Below are 22,352 nucleotides of genomic sequence, written 5' to 3'. Positions count from 1 at the left end.
TTTCAGCTGGTGTGGTTCACTTCACACTGCACTGTGTTAAATGAACCAAACCCTTTAAAAATCCCTGTTCCCCCCTCGCCTGTGGGGCGCTACACCAAGAACCACTGAAGGAAACGACACAAAAATCTCTGAAGAAGATGTGCGCAGGTTCGTGCTTCACACAGTTTAAACAAAATTGGGATGGCGCCACAGTTTAGTGGTTGTAGGATTTCATGTTTGTTCTTGGTAAAAGACCACAAGTAATTTCTCTCACTAAAGCATGATTGTTTTGATTGTATTTACCCAGAATGCCCTACTCTATAATCTGCTTCTTGCTTTTGAAGCAATCTCCGATCCTCTTGGTATTCACGAGTGCATTCCAATGCACCAGAGTTCATTTCAACTATGCCGAACAGACACAAATCAAACTTTCAAGACAAACTAACTAGAATTCAATTAAAGCTGACTAAGCAGCGTTGGTGTGAATGGTGCACAAACGCTTCTAGTCTTCACCTTAAATTTAAGTTTATAAAATGAACATCTATATGGTGAATCATCCAGTGAGGATCAGAACATCAGGAGAACTTCCAGACATTATCTTGACAAGCCAACAAAGGAGGGAATTGAAAGTGCTCTGCTGTGAGCTCAGTGTGTCTACAGTTCACCAAAGTGAAAAATTACCACTCGTGGCAAAAACCGGAACCTAAAAGAATCCAATTCAGATTTAGTTTAGATGTTATAATTGTTCTGGTTCTCACCAGCCTTTTTACTCTGATTTGCTTATGCAATAGTCAGCAGATTCCTCCCAAAAACTATGCAATCGGAATAGTCTTCTTTACCTTGCAGTAGCTGCAGTATGCACATCTGACTGTGCAATATAATTCAGTCCATATTTTACTCGTGAGGTACTAGCTATGAGTTTATTTGTTGTTTTTCCCATAGCAACATGTTGTTTGGCCCCAAAATGCCACTTCATGCATGCAGAAGGATTGTTTGCATGGGTAGGTTATGGATCAAACATAATCTGCAGAAATCAACAGACATGTTGTACTGCCAGAGGAAACAAAATAAAACATGTTCTAAAGGAAAGTAATTTCTTAACTAATAAACATTTTGCTCACAAACAAAAGTTTTTCTTGCCCTATTACTGTTTACTCTTTGCTTGGGCTATTAGCAAGGGTGGAGCAAGAAGGGGGGACACACTTCCATGAAACACACCCATTTTTTTCAGCATTGGTTATCTTTGGCTCAAAGCTGCTTTCACCACCCTTTTTCTTTTACATCACCTATAAGGGACGCGCATCCATCCACCATTTTCACATTAATGGAAAAAAATTATCTATCGGACATTGCAAATCAATTACCAATATGAATTTATTGTCACTATAAATACTCCCTGTTTTTAAAGACAGGGCAACTACAAAAGCCTTCTTTTCATCTAAAAAGTGCTTTGAAAATTACTTGTTTGATTTGAAAAACAATGGAAAGGCGATAACCACCCTTTCCATGGGTTAGTAATATTTCATGTTTTCTAGATTTCTACGTTTTATTTGTATAAGAACACATAGAGTTGTGTTTTTTGTGCAGTATTTGCTTTACAAGGCAAAAGTGTGTTTAATTTGTTTGATGTGGGGTGGCAAGAAAATGTAGGGATTGAGGTTGTGCAGACAGAGGCTCTCACCCAGATCTGTATTTAGGTAAGAGATGCCTCTGACTCCTACAAAGCTTTTTAGGAGACTTTTATTAACAAAAAAAAGCCTCTTTGCTTAAAAAACAACAAGAGACTAGAGACTTGCAGAAATGCAACATCAGCGTTTTAACAATTAGGCTCATTAAGCCTGTGGAAGGAACAGGAAGGCAGCCTGTATGCAATTATAGCAGACATAAGATCAGACAGAGTGTAGGCTTGGAGGTTAAAGGAAAGGGATTGCGTCTACGTTATCAGTCTGTTTAGGATTCACAGTCTCCCAGTAAACCATGTCCCCACCAGCCCCCTCGCCTTATCCGAGGCAGGGGTGGAAAGCTGCAAATTCTGACGGCAGACAGGAAGCTCTTATTGTACTGGGGCAGAGATCCCAGAGCCAGACAGTATACAGGAGCGATGTCATCCCTGGCAGGGCCAGGCATATCTTTGTGCTTGCTCACCATGTAACAAAGACGTAAATAAACACTGTTACCCCGCTGGTCTTCAACTGTCATTTCAATTAGGAAGAGTAGTGATTGAAAGCCATGGTCTGTGTTTTTCCCAGCCATGGTGTTACCTCTGACCCCCACGGCTCGTGCCTGAGGTGATTTTCTTTATTGGTCCATAGGGTCAGTGTTTGGCCCCATAGCCATCAGTAGCAGGCTTAAATCTGCAGAGTCAACATTCTGCTTTCCTGGCTGTTAGCTGCATTAGCACACTGAAGTTACACAGCCCTTCCACTCCCACTCCGTAAACATCCTCCCTCAGGCCAGATAACATCTCTGTCCCGTCCATTCATTAGCCTGCCGATAGCTCATGTGCCTCTGGGTTGAACCCAGAGTGATGCTCATAGAGATATGAAGTATTAAAAAAAACACTTTCCTTTCCAAAAATAAAATTAGTCAAACATTACACTACAAAGAAAAATTATCAGTCCAAATGAGAAAATCTGTTTGTGTGTTGTGATACTGCAGGTTCTAGCAAATGAAATAATTTTTGTATTTTGTCAAATAATAATCACAAACTTTATTACATCTTGGTTGTATGTGATAGATCAACACAGCCATTTATAATTATGAAGTGCAGGCAAAATTACACTAAGAAAAAGAAGTTTTTACCACAAAAAATTTGAAAAATCTAGCATACATTTGTATTTGCCCCCTTTGTTTAAGTACTTTGTAGAACCAGAAAATATAAGTCCTTTGTGGCACATTTCTACCATTCCGAACATCCACAAATTTTTGCTGATTCTTCTTTACAAAACAACTCAAGCTTAGTTAGATTTGATGGGGAGAATCTGTTAAAAAAATTTCTTTCCACAGCTTCTAGATTGAATTTAGGGTTGGGATTTATTATTTTAATCTATGACTATTCTTTCTTCTAAACCAGTGACAGGTGGCTCTGGCTACTCTAAGATGATCTTCCTGCTGGAAGGTGACTGTCTGCCCCAGTCTCCAGCCTTCCAGTACTACAATGTATTTGGTTTCATTCAAACTCCCATCAGTTTGTTTACTGACGTACAATCTTCTGAGGTCTCCACAGAAGAGCTGCCCTCTGAGGGTAATTTGCCACACCAGCATTTACGTAGGGGCATCATATTAAAGAATCGCGAGTAAAAATTTCTCGGGCACTTTCAGATGTCTAATTTCTTTGTTAAAACAGAAAAAACATGCTTTTACTTTGAATTGGTCAATCACATAACCTCCCAATAAAGTTGCATAATACAGAAATTATTACGGTGACACAGTGTTACAGCTTTTTACTACTTTGCAAAGACTCTGTATAGAGCTGAGACCAAATGCAACATGTTCCAGGAAGCACAGCATTTGGAAAAATGACAGTAAACATTTTGTTGCTGACAATAAATCATCACATTGTTTCATTAGCATCATCCAAATTTTCATTCATTGTGGTGTCCCTCTGAGATGTTTCTCTCTTTGGCTTTCATTTGCATACTTCTTGAGATATCACACCCTTTATTTTGCCCTATGAGTGAGTGAGACCGACAAAGTTCTGCAGGAGAATTTTCTGGTGAGAACCAAGCCACTGTGATAATCCTCCTCAAGGGATTTACAATCATCACCAGACAAAGAAATACGTGCTTATCTATCTTAATTATTTCTTTTCAGATGTCTTTTTATCATCTTAACCGTGTTTACTCCTCTTAATGTGGATAATTACAACTTCCAATGAAGATAAAGCCCGGTATTTATCATTTAAACAAGTACATTCTTATCTAAGTGTTTTCTGTTCTCACAGAAACAGCCCAAAACAATGGTGAGATTCCTGATCCTCCCACCTGCTTTTAACCCTGGGTTTCACCTGAACCTAATCTTTTGAGGCATCTTAGTCATACAAAACCCTGCAAACCTGAGTATGTTGATGGCATGTTGGTGGTGGTCTCCAAAGACCAACAGGGACAATGGATCAAATGCAACCTAAAATACAAAGAGGCTTTGAACTATTGTTATTGGTCTCATGCCCACCACAACCCCCTCAGGTCCTCCTCAGCTCCTCATATCTCGCTTGTTATCTGACCCAGTGAAAGTGCCCCATTTTAGAGGAGATGGAGGAAGCGTCTGATTTAACTATCTCCTTCACATTTGACCTAGATTTCTTGTACAGTAGATTCATCCATATTCCCACTAGCTGTTTTGAAAACTTTCATCACCGTCTGCTCAGAATTCCCCCTCATCCATTTGACTGTGGAGTCATAAAGTAAATGTGGTTTGGAAGCCATGGGTGCATTGGTAAATGACTGTGATCTTGGAAGTGAAAGGATTTAAGAATCAAATAGTATATATATCTGGATTACATGCTTCTCAAACGATCTGTTTCTGTGGCAGAAAAAAAAAATCCAGAATATTTTGGAGCCTACTGAAAACTGTGTCCCTTGAAATTGTAGGTTTCCCAATGTTTATAAAGGCAGGTGAGTCACTTTAAGATCTGGCCATCAAACAAAAATTCACAACTATATATGGATGATGATGTAGCATTTATTGTAAGCCCATGTAGTGTGACTTCTATTTGTTTTAAAATGAAATGACATTCTTTTCTTAAAAATTAAGGTCTCAATGTGTGGTTACCTTTTAGAAGTGTTTACAATTATTTTCATGCAAATAATAAAGTGAAAAGGATGGATTTTTCCTCACCCACTAAAAACAACTTCTTAGTTGGAACCACTTTTTGCCCCAATTCTATAAAACAATCTGTGACTCACTAAGGCACAATGTGAAAAGTAACTTCCTTGCAATTGCAAAGTTGTCAGTTCAATTCCAGTTGAATGTGTCTACAAGGCATTTAATACCAAATTGTTCGTCCATCTTGTATGAATATGTAAACATACATGCGTGCTGCTAGATGAAGATTAGTGGACTTGTTAGGGACTGCGATGTTATTATGAGATAACTAACTTCACACACACTCAGTGTCTGAATGGTGCCAATTGCCTTTTTTTTTTTTTTACCTGATTTAGTGACTGCATCAGCCACTAAATTCATAGCACTCTTTTATTGGGGCCAGCAGCCACCACTTCGGACACCCATCAGTTAAACCCTCAAGAATAAAACATGGACTGAAAATGTGCAGAAAAGTTGAACTATAAAGTTACACAGTCATTGGAAGAAATGGGAGCGGTGATGCAGTCTGGTGTGCTTTAAAGTAACGATTTTGGACAGAACCGGAGCAAAATTATAACTTCTACCTGAATGGTCTCATTTTTTAAAAAAAAGTTTAGTCAGAGGTGAATGCAGGTTAAAACTAAAAAGGAGGGGTTGTAAAAATTATGATATATCAAACATGAATTATAAAACATACCCACAAATAGTTATTTTTCAACGAACAGCTAATGCACAGATGATTTGTGTTTGCATGCTATAGATTGTTGCTAGTTTTCCTAACTAAAACAGAAACAGTCATACTGTATGATAGAACCTCAATTGTTTTTGTTTTTTCTTTGCTTTTTAAATATGGGACTTTCTTTTGCAATATAAATCCTAAGGAATTTTATCCTTGAACATCAATCTCTGTCTGGATGATAAAGAAACTGATGACAGATGAGTTGATCGCCGTCCTAGGGTGGGGTCCTTGCATATTTGTCTGCAGTTCTACTGTAAATGCAAACGTCTCCACCCAAATTCAAACCACTCCACAGACTTGTCGCCCTTCCCGAGCTGTCTGTAGACATCAAGTCAAACATATTATACGCACACTGTTTACCTTCATTCCAACACACATTTCCACAAGACGGGACCATGAGGAGTCTTGCCTAATGAGAAAACAGCATGTATCTAATCAGCTTGAGAGATTAGGGAGAAACTGTGCAAACCACAGTAAAGCTATCATTGGCAAAGGCTGCTTATGATACAGGCTTGTCAGTTTCTGCCAGCTGGCACACATGGCCAGGGGTAAACCATGCCTGCCAGTTAATGGATCATAAAGGTTTGCTTGTAGCCCATTCACAACTCCACATTATTTAGCTATGTAACACAAATCCATTAGTTTTCTGTGTAAGCAAGCATGATATTTAGACTCCACACACCGTGCAGGCTCCATGCAGCAAAACAAAGACGTAAGGCACTCATAAATCATCATGGCTGGGCAACTCTCACTGTAAGACAGTTATACTTTTCTTCAAAAGCTTATCACATAATCACAGCAAAAAAAAATTGGCAAGCTCAACGCAATTATTCTCAACTGCATCGCATTATTGCACCAGCATTTTCCTAACCATTCTGCCCACAAAAAACAATCCATTCAAGTCAAAATTATACCAGTGTTTGTAACCCATCATAAGATGTGAACTGCACCCACTCCCTTTAGAAAAGTAGCTGCCTTGTTTCTGTCTCTTGATTTTATGACACTTATATGTCCTCTGGTTACAAATCTGTGGATGCCAAAATAAAGCAGTTGATGATGTCTATTTTCCACTGATGTGCAAGACGATGAATTTTTCTTTTACCACACACTGCGTTTTACTGAAGAAGGGTTGATCAAATGAATTTAATTAGTAAATAAGACCTTAAAGTTTGCAAGAAAATTTACTTTGATGGTACAGTTTGAACCTTTATGCCCTTTTAAGATTTAAGAAGGGATAATAAAGTTGGAAAATGTGAGAAGATATTTTTTTAATTCCAACCACCAGAGAATCCTTCCATAACGAGGACAAAAGTGACTTTTTGGGCCTGACACGTATGCTGTTGATTTTACTGCTTGTGGAACTGACTGGATCTCTAACTCAAGTCTCTAACTCGGAGACATCTCAGGATGCAGAGCAAAGCGTTAATTCTATCTATGCATGGAGGGCACTTTCAATCAGGACCATGGCAGTAATCTCTTCTGCTCCAGATTAGGATGTCTCCAAGGTTAGATTTCAGAAATCACATATAGATTTCAGAATCAGGTCTTTTAATGCAAAGAAGCACTCCTTCCACTGCTTCTCCCCAAAAGTAGAGCCTGCCGAGAACTCAATAAATTGATAGTTTTCCTGTTATGCTGCAAATATGGAAAAAAATGGGTTTTTTTTACAAAAACTGCTCAGCTTCTCAGCAGTTGGAAGATGGGTGATCAGTCATCACAAGGGACTGATGAGCCAATCAGAAATTAATTTTGGTGTCTCTGTGGCAACAGGTTGCCAGAGATGAAGTAATAGGTTACAAAATGTGGAGTTCTTTTATGGCATTTAAGAGAGAGAGCTAGAACAGAGTATCAACAATGACCCTATTGTAAGGAAGCATGCCGTATAAAATTGCTTAGGAGATCTTAAATGTACATTGTTTTCTAGAACAGAGTTAGTATTTTGTGAAAAAAATCCTTTGTTTTGGCTGAATTAGTGGTTCTTATTAACTGAATAATAACATCCAGCTGGTAAAGTGAAGTGGAAAGGAGTGTAATAAATATCTGGAAGCTAAAACTTAAAAAGGGTTGTTCATTATCTCCCAGTAATGGCAATCATTTACAAAATTAGTGCAATCTCCATGACCAATGATAAAAATATATTTGATTTATAACTTAAAGAGTTGTGTTTAAAAAAGAAAGATGACTAGTGGCCTTTATTACTAATAATTATGTGGTTTTAAACACATCTTTCACAGTTTATTCAGTTTTTATAAATGTAAAAAACAAAATAAATGCTTAGTGCCTCATATATGCTTCTGCATTGTTCCAGTAGCACAACAGAAAACTCAGATTTGCAACTATTTAGCAACTCCAAATACCCATACTGAATTTGCCCATAAATGACATAATAAAACGCAGGGGGGAAAAGAATTCATAGTTTTGTTCTTACCTTAGTGAAACAAGGCCATTCTTCAATGAGTGGAGGAGTAAAATTTAAAAATATGAGAAGAACTTTGTCAGATGCTCACATTCTGTTTGAACACAAGTAAACATGGCTGATAGTGGTGGCATAGCAAGCTCTGCAGGCTAACAGAAAGGGATTAAAAAGCATTAGGAGTGTCCAGATGCAGAGCCGCACACACATTCATTCAAATTAATACTCTGACACACTGCACCGCAGAATAAAATATAAATTTTAAAAATCATGTTTTTGTGTCTTTACTCAGAATTAATGGCAACGTGGATCAGAGCATCCTATAACTTTAATATTTGCACAGTAGTTTGGCCGAAGGTTGTAGCCTAATATGTAATGTTAAATGGTGTAGTCAACAGTTGAACCTCTGTTTATACTGTTGTATCTTCAACTGTGTAGATCTGTTGTTAAAGCTGATTATTGTAGATCAGATGGGCCCCACAGGCCACGCCCTGTCTGTCTGCCCCTCCAGTTATCATCCAATGAATGACACACATCTGCATGAGTAGATGACCAATACAAGCAAACTGGGTCACGGTTTTATTTGAAGATAATAGACTTTGAGTGCAGAATTGTGTTTTTTCCAAGATATTTCCTGCCTTGAAAGTGTAAATACAGTAAAACAGAACATCCCACCAAACTCACCCACAACATTATATGATTTTCCCATATGAACAATTTAAGGATAATTTATCTATAAAATACAGATATCCTTTGGGGTTAGTACAGGAACACAGGGAGTTTGTGTGCCAGCAGTGTGCTTCCAAAGGCCAGAAATTCCCCAGCTGCAGCTCTGAGGCTAGCCTTGCTCCCTGGATAGCCTCCTCTGAAAATCTCCTGTGACCCTTCTGACTTTCCATAAATCTGCTGAGTGATTGCGGTGCTCAATTAACACTCCACGAATTGCTCCCAGTGGAGAGAATGGTCACATCCGAAACAGCAAGAAACCGAAGCCGCAGGTTCACTCTGAGTTCTGCTGTAATAACACAGTGGGCCCGGTACAATGAAAGAGGGCTTGAAGGTCCAACGCTATAATAGCAGCCATTGTGCTGGTGGTCACACAGTCACTCAAGTGCAATATTCAGGAAAGCCATTTCATTACATCCAATAGAGCCTCAATCATGTGTAAAATTTGCAGTTTGAATAGGCTTGCTATCATATCAATCATCAGCCACTGTACTGAACGCTAATGGAGGCCCTTTCTTCCTGCTTATGCTTTGTGAGTTTTGTTTCCAGAGGCAGTATCAGAGTAATGTTGATTTTAGACTATTTTTTAATCTTGACAGGACTTTTAGTCACTATTGTGTAACTGGTTTAGGTTGCTCACACCAATATGTTTCCTCCAGATTAGGACAAAATAGAACATAGGAAAGACATCAGTCAAAGCCCATCACACATTCGACATTAAATACAGCACAGTAGATGACCTGCCAACAATTTCACACAAAGTTTTTCAATTGGCATTACATTCAAAATTTTAACAAGGCATAGCATAGTGCCATTAAAAAGTATTTATATCCCTTGATCTTCTTCATGTCACACTACAATCACAAACGTTCTGTTTTATTGGGATTGTAATAGAAAGTTTGTGGCTGACTGACAAAGTAGCACATAATTTTGCAAGGTAAATAAAATGATTCATGTCAAAATGTTTAACAAATAAAAAATCAAAATAGTGGAGTGTGTTTTTACTGTGATAACTAAAAAATGCGTAGCACCCAGTTGCCTTAAGAGTTTGCCTAATCACTTTCAACCAGTGTGGACATACAATACAGTAAACAGTCCAGGAATAAAGTGTTGGATAAATTTAAAGCAGGTTTATGTTTTAAAGCTAATAAAACCAGAAAACAAGAGCATCAATTAGCAAAACATTCAATGCACCCAAGGAATCTCTGGAAGAAACATTTAGAATTCAGGTGGGGAAATTCATAAAAGCATGGCAGTCGCAGCATCATGCTGAAGGAATGCTTTTCTTTAGACAGAACAGTGGAGCTGGTCAGAGTTGATCAACAGAGCTAAACGGAGAGAAATCCTGAAGACAAATCTGTTAGAGAGTGGAAGCACAGAGAATCACCCAAAAAGTAATAAGATTCACTGAAGGTACATTATTTAATAGTTATGTCTATCAATATTATTAAAAGTATGCATAGTTTTTCCATCGGTTTTGTGCAGCAGCTTAATCCTGTTAAGTACCACAATAGGGTGGAGACATTACCTAATGTTTGGATTTCAGATTTGAGAACATTGGCAGAGTTACATTTACAGTTAATGCTTGTCAATTGCACAATAGAAATTATCATAAATGATTGAGTTACATTCTGATTCAATAAAGCTAAAAAAAAAAAACTGTCATTAATTGAGCAACTTTGGGAATGTAAACACAAGAAATTGCAGAGCCGAAGTTACCAACATTAGAAAAAATCATAGATGAAACTGAAGAGCCTGCAAAAAGAAGTGATTCACTGCAAAGTGATGATTCACTATAGTGTTAAAAAAAATCATCCTCATGATTGACTGTAAATCTGGATGGTGTTACTGAAAAGTGATGTAAAGAAACATGGCAAGCATAACACACAACATCTTGTAACTTAACATGTAATCAAATTTGGTCTTAAAGAATAACTGGCTGTTTCATTGCTGATCCCACCATGTTTTCATCATTGTGCCAGAAATGCATTTTGGAGAAATAAAACTTTTAATAGAAAGCAATTATAAGCTACCCCAATTTTAATTGAATGAAGTGAGTGATTCTCAGCCTTAAATGTTCATTACCATGCACTGACATCATTTGTGGTCAAAACTTTTGGGCGTGTAGATGGTAGAATACAGTGACTTTGTTTACAGATGTTGTGACTTAGAGTGTGGAAAATAGGTGGTCAGCACCCCCACAAACCCTATAATTTGCACTTTGTTGGTCTTGTTTTTTTTATTATGCTACAAACAGTTATGTATACAAGGAACATCTCATAAAAGATGCTAATATAAACACTTTATGACTGCAGACAATCTTTTCCCCAGTGAAAAAACATCACGGGAAGTAAACACATGACTTCATCTGCTATATTTTATCTCTGAAGATCAGATCAACACCCTGCAAGGTGCTTGGCAGAAAATCAACTCCAAACACTTGCTTGGACCCGACATGTCATTCAGGGTTTTCTGGAAGGTCCATGTCTGGTCCGTCTTTAGAGAACTGAGCTGCGGCTTTGGTTTGTAGTAAAAAGTTTTTATGTCTAGACGTTTCACCAAAATAGAATCACTGAATGGAATTAGCTGAGTGTTAACCAGCATGATGGGAGCACTTTCTCATGAGTGAAAAAAAAACGTATAAGCAAAGCTCACCAGACTTGTCAGCTGGAATAGAAATGCTTAAAACAATTCATATATATACATATTTGTTTTGCTTTTTTGTTTTTTCTATCAGCAAGAACCAGTACCAGTGAAAGAGAACCCTGTCTTGGATGCTAGTATGATGTCACCTTTGCAGATCAAATTCACTGCAGCACATTTGCTTTCTCGCCATCTGTGAGAAAGATGTATCCAAATCTGAGAGACCGAGGAGCTTGCTCAACTCATTTGCTTTATGAAGGAGACTTTCTCAGGATCCTGTTAGCCAGACAGCTTTGGGTGTCACAAGTAAAAGACAAGAGACCCAATATGTACCCACAAATAGAAAAAACTATCAACCCTGACAGACTGCAAACACATGCATTAAACATCAAAGGAAGAGCTTAATGCTATGAATTTTCTGGTGGTAAGGAATACTTGAGAATTATTGATATCTTACCTGTAGTCAAAGCAATCCCAGTTTGCAGAATCACAGATGAACCATCATTGGTGTTGAACTAAACTCAAATGCAAACTGGGCCCATTTGTTTGTCTGCCCGTTGGTCAAGTTTTGGAAGTAGCAGGGCAAGAAGGGAGCCGTAATTATCTCTCTCCTCAGCAGCCATCCAGTAAGGAATGCAGTAACTCTGTGTCTTGATTTGACTAGACAGTGGCCAAAGAAATACCAGTTCGTAAGAGAAACACTTATATGTACTTGTTGCATACCTGTTATTTAGATCTATTCAGCTAACCTTTACATTACTGATAAACTATGATAAAACACTGGCAAATAGTCAGTCCTTCTCATTAGCTTTGTATTGGACAAAACGTATTGTGATTATTTTCTCAAACAAAGGTCTGTGGGCACAGCTAAACTGGTACTTAATCAGTGAAATATTAGAAAATATGTGACTATTTCTGACGGTGAGCAGGTACAGTTCAGTCCAAAATTATTCATATCCCTGACAGATTTAGGTTTAAAGCAGTCTGTTGGTGGTAATTGTATCTTCTTGTTGCTTCTGACTGGAAGTATGAACATTTTCAAGTAGCTCAGCTGACATCAGGACTTAAACCTGATAGTGAAATGAGTGAATTAGGGTGTGACAGAAGGAACATCTTTCAGTTTAATACACTTAGAGTTCATCATTAAAGATAGATAGTCATTTTACTAGAGGAAACATGCAATTATAATTGATTGATTGATTGCTGTACTGCCAATAGTAATCTTTCCATTAGTTTCTAAGAAGTGTATAAATTAATTTTTATATGTAAATTAATCTGTGTAAATTATCTGTTGTACTTTCAAACAACAGATAAGTTATTTAGTATATAGTAAAATAGCTTTATTATCTTTTGAGCAATGCCTTCTGGGTTTGTGAAAAAAATTTAAAACTAAATCTTCATTACTTTACTTATATTTTTTTATAAAATTTTTAAAATATGTTTTGTGTTTATGTAATCAAAAGCTATTTGCTGTCTTGTGGAATGAAACATAACTTGGAAGGAGAAGTGGGTAAACAAATCTTCTTTTGTTTCTCTCGGTGATAAAAACCAGAAAGTACACTTATTTGATAAATTACCAACAGTCTATTACTTTTAACCGCTGACACATTGTTAACCCAAAATTGCCTCTGGGTGTTTTTATTTTAGTTATTTTTTTTAACGTCAGAGAGAATATTAAATCTTCTAAATAGGCTCGCAATTTACATCTCCAGTTTGAGTGTTTCTTGCTCAGTTTTATTTGAAACACTTGCCAGAACAGCGTGGGAGTCAGGATTCAGGAATGTCTTTGTCACTGCTAATGCACAGTGACACACAGCTAGGGTGGATCAGGATTTCCAAACATTCTCTTCAAGTTTTGTTGAACAATCCCTTTATTAGGCCATCTGGGCCTGAGACAAGAGTGCCAAGGCTTTTAAGCGCAGTGCAAGTCACTGTCAGAACGTGCAGCTCACTGTGGGAGTGGACGAGGATTGATGGGCTGATGATGCTGTATTATAACTAACCCCACTCAGCGGTTTTAAAGCGATGCCGCCAGGCTGCTTACAGCTTCTAAGGCGGTGCTGGCCGAGCAGCGTGGCACCGCCGTCAAGAATGACAGGGATGACTTGAGAGAGGCAAACTTACATACTGAGGATGCTTTGTGGAGGCAGAATGCTCTGATCTACGTTTTGTCTATCTGCAGGCAACAGACAGTGGTGGGACTCTGGCAGCAATTCAGTTTAACAAGTACCAGCTTTAACTGCGGAGAGTCTTATTCTGACTAATGTCTGCCCCTCATTCATTGGGGCACAACATGAAAAGTGTTCAGACACTGGGACTTTGCCAGAAGTGACATCACACCATATTTTCTCCTCCGAGGAGGCAGACTGTAGAAGGATGTTAAAGGGATTTAAATAACACAACCACCTCTGCTTACATATGCACTGGTGTCGACACCCAGTTTACATGTGAGGCAGTATAGACATGTTCTTGGTTGTGTCAGATTGTTCATGCTTATGGTCATGTGTGCTCTGTTGATGGCACCTATGCACATAGTCAGACTGCCCTGTAGCAAAATGACAAGAGTAAGTAGCTCTTTAGCAAGCTGAAAAAAAGAATTTATACTGGGTCATAATTCTGTTACAGAACTATAATCCTACAATTCTGACATCCCCATTTAAAGAAAGTAAATTCTGTAAACACTTTACACACTAGAACTTCAACACTTCCTAGAGTGAAAAGATCTCACCTAAATATCACTCTCAACTTATGTTCAGGCTGACAATGTAGTCATTTTGCCTGACAACAACTAGAATAAGAATCTGTGGAGTGTATTTCCACAGGGCGGGAGAGATTGCATGTATCATCAGGTAGGACTAATTAACTGAATGTGGAGCAACTGATCAGGATTATTGACTGAGGTACTGAGAGAGAATGACGGAAAATGGAAAACTAAGTACAAGGGATTAGGAAAAAGGTTTAATACAATGTTCAAATGTATTAACTAAGTGTAAAGCTAAAAAAATAAACCAAAAACAAGGGAACACCTTAATAACATTACATTTATCCAAATGCAACTTATAAAAACACACCGGACGCAAGAGGGCGATAGAATTGCGGAATAAAGAAAAACAAGAATCGACAAAACTAAGCACCCTGTAGTGTTGACGATGTGGGTTAGCATGCCCTACATACCTTAGTTTTTTCCATATTAACCCAATTGTATTGTCATGTAATGTGTATTTTTGACCTGTTCACTTAATTACATTGTGTTGCGATGTAAGTTATTATCTTGGACTGTGCAGGCTGGTGCCTGTCTCCAGTGGTTAATTGGTGAGAGGTAAAATGATACACTAGACAGATCACTAGCCCATCACAGAGGAACACGCAAACACATTTATGCACACACCCCCATGTCAAAGTGGAGTTTAGGGTAGTAGCCACTAACCTCAGGAGTGAGGTAAACAGAGTATTGAGAGAGAATCCAGACATGCACAGAGAGAACTTGCCAATTTCACAAAGAAACAAGAATCCAGCAATATTTTTGCCAAGGGTAGGAGCCCAAGGCCTCCTTGTTGTGCGGTAACAGTGATAACAACTGTGCCATATTGTTTGAATTAAGTGGTTAAAAGGAGTACCAAAGCACATATTACCCCCTTCTGTTAAGACCCTCCTTTCAAAGATTGCATCATTTTGTTCTGATCAGTCAGCTGTTTGGTCATAAATAACTGATGGTGAGGCAAGTGCTCTTTCTTTGTTTGAAACATGCAAAAAAAACAATTCTGGATTTGTAGAAAACATGCATACCAGAGGACACGAGCAAAACTTCTGGTTTCAAAACAGTTGTGTTTAATCTATGGTTTCTCAGTTTGTTTTTGTTGGGTTTGTCCCAGCTTTTGTGTATTTGTTCTATTTTCAGTCTGGCCTGATTTCTTTTTTTTGTGAGATTGTTTCTGTTCTTCATTTTGTTACTTGTTCTGACTGTTTGCATACACAAGGCCTTGTTTTGTATTCTCTTACAACTGCATCAATTTAACTATTACATCTCTCTGTACTTCTTTTTCTTTTGTCAGACCCTTTATGTCACGTTGTCAGTCCTGTTTGTTTGCATGTTTTACAAACAAAACATGCAAAGTTAAAGTGTAGCTACCTCATGAGTGGTCCTGTATTTGAGTTCACAAACCAATAACTCAGGATAACAAAGTACCACACAAGTTGTCAGGACTCTACAGAACATACAGTGGAAAGGAAGTTAGGTTTTGAGGGGATATAGCTGCTCAGTCTGTTCCTTCCTGTTGCTTCTCAATCAACTAATCTCCCTTGATCCCTATTTTTTTATTTACCTTTTTTCCTGTTTGATTAAGATTGTTATGGAGTTTTCCCTTAAAGGAGTGGCAATGTTTCAATCTTCACTTAGGAGTCTTGTTGCATTAGTTTGTCTTGCTTTGTTCTTATGAATCTGTTTTTATGTGGATCATCTCATTGAAACCTTTCACTCATCCCGTGGTTTCCGTTTGTTCTTTAGCAGCTTCCACTTCTGCTTTTGTACACTTTTTTTTCATTGCCACATGCATAGCCACTTATTTCCTTTGATTTTATATCCTTTTCAACTTTTGGTAAATTTTTTTTATATCTTGATTTTCACTTAGGTTTCACTTGAGTTCCCAGTCATCTGCCTGATTTGAGCAGGCATTTAGGTCATAATCATTTATGTCAAGTTCTATGGCATTTCTGTGGCACTTTTGACCAATTTGTTATCCTATACTCACTTATGAATAGAGAACAGTCTAAATTATTGGTGTGATATTCACTAAGCTTGGATTTTGTGTAGCTTCACCTCAACTCATTCTAAAACAAATAGCTGTTATCACACCTGCAACATGGTAATGAAATCTTGTTTCTGTTGTTTGTACAGTGGCAGAATTCAAAATCTTTTGTGCACTTCACCCCCTCTTACTTTAAACCACTCAAGTATTTCCACTCTGTTTAGCATCTCTTTATTGCCCCTCTGCTGCATTCCCTTGTCTTCACTCTGCAATCTCTAACAGAAGAGGGCTTCAAGATGAGGCGAGACAAAATCAGACAGGGATGGGCCTGAAAGAAGCATATTGTGAGGTCACATTCTTCCCAAATGTAGACAGGAGCCAAGTCAGTAGCTGTCGGAATTACCCCCATGAATCATGCCCATTGTGATGCCTACCCTGGATGAGAACATGGAAAGAAATTAGGTATGGCAGAACCTTATCAGCTCCTCGTTTGGAGCTGGTCAGCGACTTGGTACAAGCAAACTTTTCCCAGTCCTCGCTCATCTAGAGTATTCATGGATGTTGAATTCCTCCACTACCATGTGTTGTTACTTAAGTGTGTGCAGCAGCCAAGTTACTGCGCACTTTTCCATCCACGCCCGTCCTCCTGTCTGTGCACTTCCTTCCCTCCCATTTACCCAGAGATCTTTGTGGTAGGTCCTGGAGTTCAGGCAATATTAGGTTGCACCTCTTAAAACATGTCAGGCTTTGTGGTGAAAATTAAAGAATGGAAAAATTGTGAAATGCAACATTTTCTTTAAGGGGTTTTTCACATTCAAGCTGTAAGAGCGGAGAGAAAAAGTATGATCAAAAATAAACAGGATTTCTGGTACACTGTTTAGGGATTTCAAGTAATATTATTTTACAACTTTCAATTTGGAGTCTGTCACAAGATATTTTTCCAAAGAACCCCCGTCTGCTTTCTTTTTTCCTCTTTTTATGTTGAGCTAAGAATATTTCATGATATGACAAATGAAGTGACTTTTTTATGGCAAACAAAGAATGTTTGTCTGGACGGATAAAAGAGACAGCAAGAGTGAAACACTGTAATAGAAAACACCCAACACCAGAGGAGGACATAAAAAATAAACCCCTCTGGTAAATTGAATGAAAGGAGCCAGCACAGGATGAATGTGTCTGCGACATGATGAACTATTCTATACTGCTATTGAGCGTTACATGCCTTTAGCTAAAGATTTCAGGCGTCTGAGGTTTGTGATAGATGATAAACAGTCCTAAACTCTCTACTGCTCAAGTGAATGAGGTAATAGCAGGGATACGGAAAATAGTCTTACTCAGGAAGTCTCATCTCAGCTTTTTAACAGCAAAAATGCATGAATCCTGTCAGATAAAAGTTTTATTAAATATACCTTATTTTAGAACCTAAATAGCTTGCAAATGAATAAATTCATAACAGTTAGTGCTTTCCCTTATTTATTTCACAGTAATATATCAATTCAAAACATGTTTTTCAACACAAAAACAGGCAATCCTACTAAAACAAGAAGGATCCCCATATTTGGATGGTGACTATTTGACTGTAAAACCACTGTCCTGAAGTCAATTAAAAACACTTGTCACCCCATGATATGAAATATTCAAAACCTTGGATTAAAAGGAGGCAGCAACCTAAAATGAGGGATGAGAACACTACATAAGAACTAGACAATATTATGTGGGTGTACATGTGGTGAAATGAGAGAGATTTTGCAAAAACATCAAGTCTTGTCATTTTTTTTTTAAATAGTGCATATTTCAAGATCAATTGTGTGGTATTCACAGTGTTTCAATATATCATAAGTGGGTACATTGGTGTTTTCATAATAAAATATCAACCACGTGTACCCCCAAATGGCCAGATAATTATTAGTCATATTAATTAGACACAGAACGATGCTGTCAGTTTCACTTTTAGTTTCCAAAATGATGAGGTGAGTGAAACTTCTTCATAGTGCAATAAAAAAATGATGTGCTGATATTATTACTGAGGTATACAGTACATGCAGTGTGACAACTGCATGTTGTTGTTGGCAACCTGACAGCAACAAATGTGTTGTAAAGCTATATAGGCGGGTTTATTTCCTTTAGGATGGTGTCATATTGGTATTGAAGTGAATGACAGATATTATGTTGAAGTATTGTATTACTTTTAATGTGCCCTCTGCCATTGCAAAATGTTTGCTAACACCCACTGATCATGATAAAACTAAAATATTTAGCTATAGCAAAATCATTTTTGTTGTTTGTGTCTGAGACAAATGAATGAGAGAAATTTCATAGCACTAGAATGAAGTGACTTTGTTCTCAAAATAATGTCTTGACAGGTTAGTGCAACATGTCCTTCAAAGTAAAAAAAACAGATTGATTATGAGGAAAAAGGTGAGACTTACACAACTGCTGCATGGCTCAGTAATGTAAAAAGAATTCAGCTGATCCAGTTGGAGAAATGGGAGTGCTGGTGTGTGTGGAGGTATCAGAATAAGAGCTAGACCATAAGCAAAATTTGCCACTTCTTTCTATGTGTTATTCATAAAAGTTTGGTGTTCCAAACATAACATTATCACTGTTTGGTAACTATTGGCCACATTCTTGGCTACCTTGTGCTCAATTTCTTCACTCTTACTTTTGTACCTATTTCTCAATTTCTGACTTGAAAAGACATGAGTAATGAGTGAGCTACAAGCTAAAACACAGCTGACAAGGAAATGTTGTAAAAATTATGATATATGACGTTTAGATTTGCACCAACACTAGGTTGGATAAGAAAAGCAGAAGCAGGAGTCACCCCCTTTTTTTTACAGGCTCTCCCAACCCCTCCTCCAAGCTTGGGAAGAGCATTCCGGGTGGGGCTGGCAGAGCCCTCATACCTCATAAGGGCATGACACAAGCTCTGACTGCACGCATCCGGGGAGTGAAGGCTTTGTCATAACACAGCTCTCTGCAAAATAAAATAAACACACAAGGAAAAGGTGGGGAGAGATAAGGACGGGAAGGGAGGAAAACCAGGTAGGAGGGTAAAAAAAGTTAAGTTTTGCAAGACAAAGAAAGGAAGTTTTGGAAAATGGTTCTACAGGAATCCAAGCGACAAGCCCTCCCCTGAGTTGATTACTATTGAGTGAGGCTCAACTCCATTAGCCCAAATAACATCCAGGTGCTGTTGTAGCTATGGTGGCTTTTTTTTTCTTCTTCTTTTTTAAGCAGGGTGTAAACGACCTGCTCCTTTTCATGCTCCGACACGGGAGGCCGGGAAACAGGCCAGACGAGCGTCATGTCTCCTTGGGCTATTCCACTCTTTCTCTCACCTGAGTCCCATCAGGTCTCCCGCTGCTCCTCGAGACATGTTCTGTTTATCTGCCACCCCGAACATCACCTTAAAACACTGTTGCTCTCTGATCTATGTGTGTGTTGAGTGTGGGTGTCTTCTCTCCCCGTGTGAGACCTCTCTCAATTAACCATTACAGCTCCCTTCCCACAACTGAGTCAGTGGATAGGGGGGTCTTCAGCTCACACTAAACATGTTTTTCTTTTTCATGAGGTTAATGAGAAATAGCAGAGAGCGAGAGAAAGGGAGAGAGGAAAAAAATAGAGGGATTCCAAACCAGCCGAACAGGATTTATTTTCTGGAAGTGGAGACAGATATACATGCATGGAACCGCATTACAGCCATGTTACCTCTCATTACCTCCAGATAAACAGCAGCACGCCACAGCCGGCTGCTGTGTCCCAGTAATGACCACTCTCATACAAATTAGTGTCTTTGGCCAAGTCTATTCTCTATTGGACTCTGCGTTTTGGGGTCGATTTAACAATTAGGAGCCAAGTTTGAGCATTAGTCATTACTTTACATCTGTCTTTATTCAGGCAGTAGCGTCTACTTTATTATTTGTTTACTCATCTGTGACGTAGCAGAGCTCTAAATTGTACACATAGTGAGCTGAGATAATCAGAAATAGAATCAGGTTTGTTTCTTTTTAAAGAACTATTTTTATACGTGGTGTATAGTTTTTAATTAATTTATATTTTACACTGTTTTTCATTGTTCTTTGCTGCTGTGACGGGATTGGCGAGAGAGAGAGAAGAGAAACCTCCTCCTAACTTTTAAGTCTTCTGCAACCTTTGACTGATTTTCTTCTAGGATCGTCCTTTATTTAGGAACTCCGCCCATCTCCCCATGAATTCTTCCCTGCTTCCCTGTGCCTGCTGGAGAGATGTATCCCCGTGGTATGATTAAGGTGATTTCATCTGATCAGTGGCTCTTCTTTGATATGATTTCTCATTATTTTTTTCTCCAGTTGCTGTCTTTGTGCCATTATTCTAGAAGAAAAGCACCTAGGTGCATGTTAGGGGCAACACCATGTTTTACGGAGGGGATGGTGTTCTCAGGGAGATGAGCAGTGTTCGTGTTTTTACCACTCAAAATCTGCAGGTCTTTATTAGAAAACGTTTTATTCTAATTTGACTAGAACAACTTCTTCCATGATTCTTGTCTCCCCTACATGGCTTGTAACACACTGCATATGGGATTTATGATCTTACACCTGAGATCTGCAGCTTCTCTAGAGTTACCATAGGCTTCTTTGCTGTGTCTTTGATTAATACTGTTCCTGACCAGCCTTATGTCTTTGTAGGTTTCACTTGTGCCATACTCTTCAATTTCAGATGATGGGTAGAAAAGTGCTCTGTGAGGTGTTTAAAGTTTGAGATCTTGCTTTAAATTTCTTTATTTTTCTCCCTTTATCTGCAGTGTTCTTTGGTCTTCATGATGATGTTTGCACACAAATGTTCTCTAAAAACCTCAGATGCCTTTACAGAACAGCTGGATATGAACCTAGATTGAAATACACATAATATTTTTTTATTATATATATATTTCCTTATATTTTTCTTTGTAAAGAAGTAAATCAAACCGTTCATCATTTTCCTTCCACTTCACAGTTATGCGCTACTGCCTTGTCATGTAAAGTTCCAATAAATTACCTAATGATTGATGCTATGACTTTTCAAAATTTAAAAGATTTAATGGTGCATGAGTATTTTTGCAAGGTACTGCAGGACGCTAAGACTTCTGTTCAGTACGGACTTCACAAACACACATTGAAGATGCATCAGGCTGCAGTCTGATGCTAAACATTTGCCTCCCTAAGTCTGGCCTGTGACACTTTCTAGTACAAAATGAATTGACTTTAGTCAATACATGACCTTGCTGCCAGAGGTACCAAGAGCCCAAACCCACTGGAAATACCATTGTGGCTACTACATATTTTCTGCCTCCCTCATCGCCGACCACACTCACCATCCCAACTCACCATCAAATAGCAAGCTTAGAAGCATGCCTGTATGCTTCAGTGAGTTAAATGCTATGTTGTTTTTATTTATTTTTGTGTATGATTTTTAGCAGCTCTCATGGCGCTCTTTGTGACCTAATAAATCACTGTATGATTTTTGGAAAAAGTGCTGCTTTTTGAATGAAGTCTGCTTTAGCCATCAACATTTCAAGTTGGTGAAACTGAATTTGTTTGACTGTGAGTGGGAAATATTAACATAATATAGCAATAGATGAATAGCTGCATGATTTATCTCATTATTATCAGCTTCCACGGTGTTTCTTATTGCGCCACCAACCACTAATGCTTAACTTAGTGTAGGTAGCAACTGCATACTCTTCAAAGAACTTTGCGTGTGTAATTTATGCACAGGCTGAGGGAGGTAAATCACTTTTTCCATCAGGATAACCCTCATATTTCCAGTATTTACAACTATACAAGTTAACACAGGAAGGTTAATCCTTACAGGTAGTATTTACTCTGCTGGCTGATGCTTCATGTCCTTGTACACAGCTATCGCTCTCGGCTGTACTTCACCTCTGAAGAGCCTGTGATCTGAAGTACTTTGTGTTGTGGTAGAAGCTCTATTTCTTCTTCTGTCAACTCCCTCTGATGATATCTGTGAAACATTCACTCAGCGTGGATACAGCGGTTACATTGATGGCAAACCATGCAGAAAATCCACTCGTCTCTGGGGTGACCATTAGAGTTGGTACGTTGACAAGATATATGATTCGATGCTGTTGGCGATGAGGAGTCCTTGTCAAAAGATACTGAGGATTTCAACCTTTGCTTGTCAGGACAAGCAAGCAAAGCCATAGTTCTGATTCCTGATCTTTGTGATGATTCAGTTCATGTCATCCATATAACAGATGTCATCACTGAGATGTATGATTCTTGTGATCTTGACTGCGTTTGATGTTAAATGAGTGTAATCTTGA

The 22,352-nt window shown here is 38.3% G+C and overlaps 1 protein-coding gene across 1 annotated transcript in view; it reads right to left on the bottom strand.

Annotated features, from left to right (window-relative positions):
* Nucleotides 1-19,454, bottom strand: part of LOC111606680 — a 47,978-nt gene extending 28,524 nt beyond the window's left edge. Inside the window, exon 1 of the mRNA XM_023327817.1 lies at nucleotides 19,390-19,454. Within this exon, the coding sequence (XP_023183585.1) occupies nucleotides 19,390-19,454 (65 nt within the window). The remainder of the gene's footprint in view (nucleotides 1-19,389) is intronic.
* Nucleotides 19,455-22,352: the final 2,898 nt, after the last annotated feature.

The sequence above is a fragment of the Xiphophorus maculatus genome, chromosome 22 (genome assembly GCF_002775205.1).
Source record: "Xiphophorus maculatus strain JP 163 A chromosome 22, X_maculatus-5.0-male, whole genome shotgun sequence".
Taxonomy (NCBI): Eukaryota; Metazoa; Chordata; class Actinopteri; order Cyprinodontiformes; family Poeciliidae; genus Xiphophorus; species Xiphophorus maculatus.
This window is presented reverse-complemented; position numbering and strand designations above follow the sequence as displayed.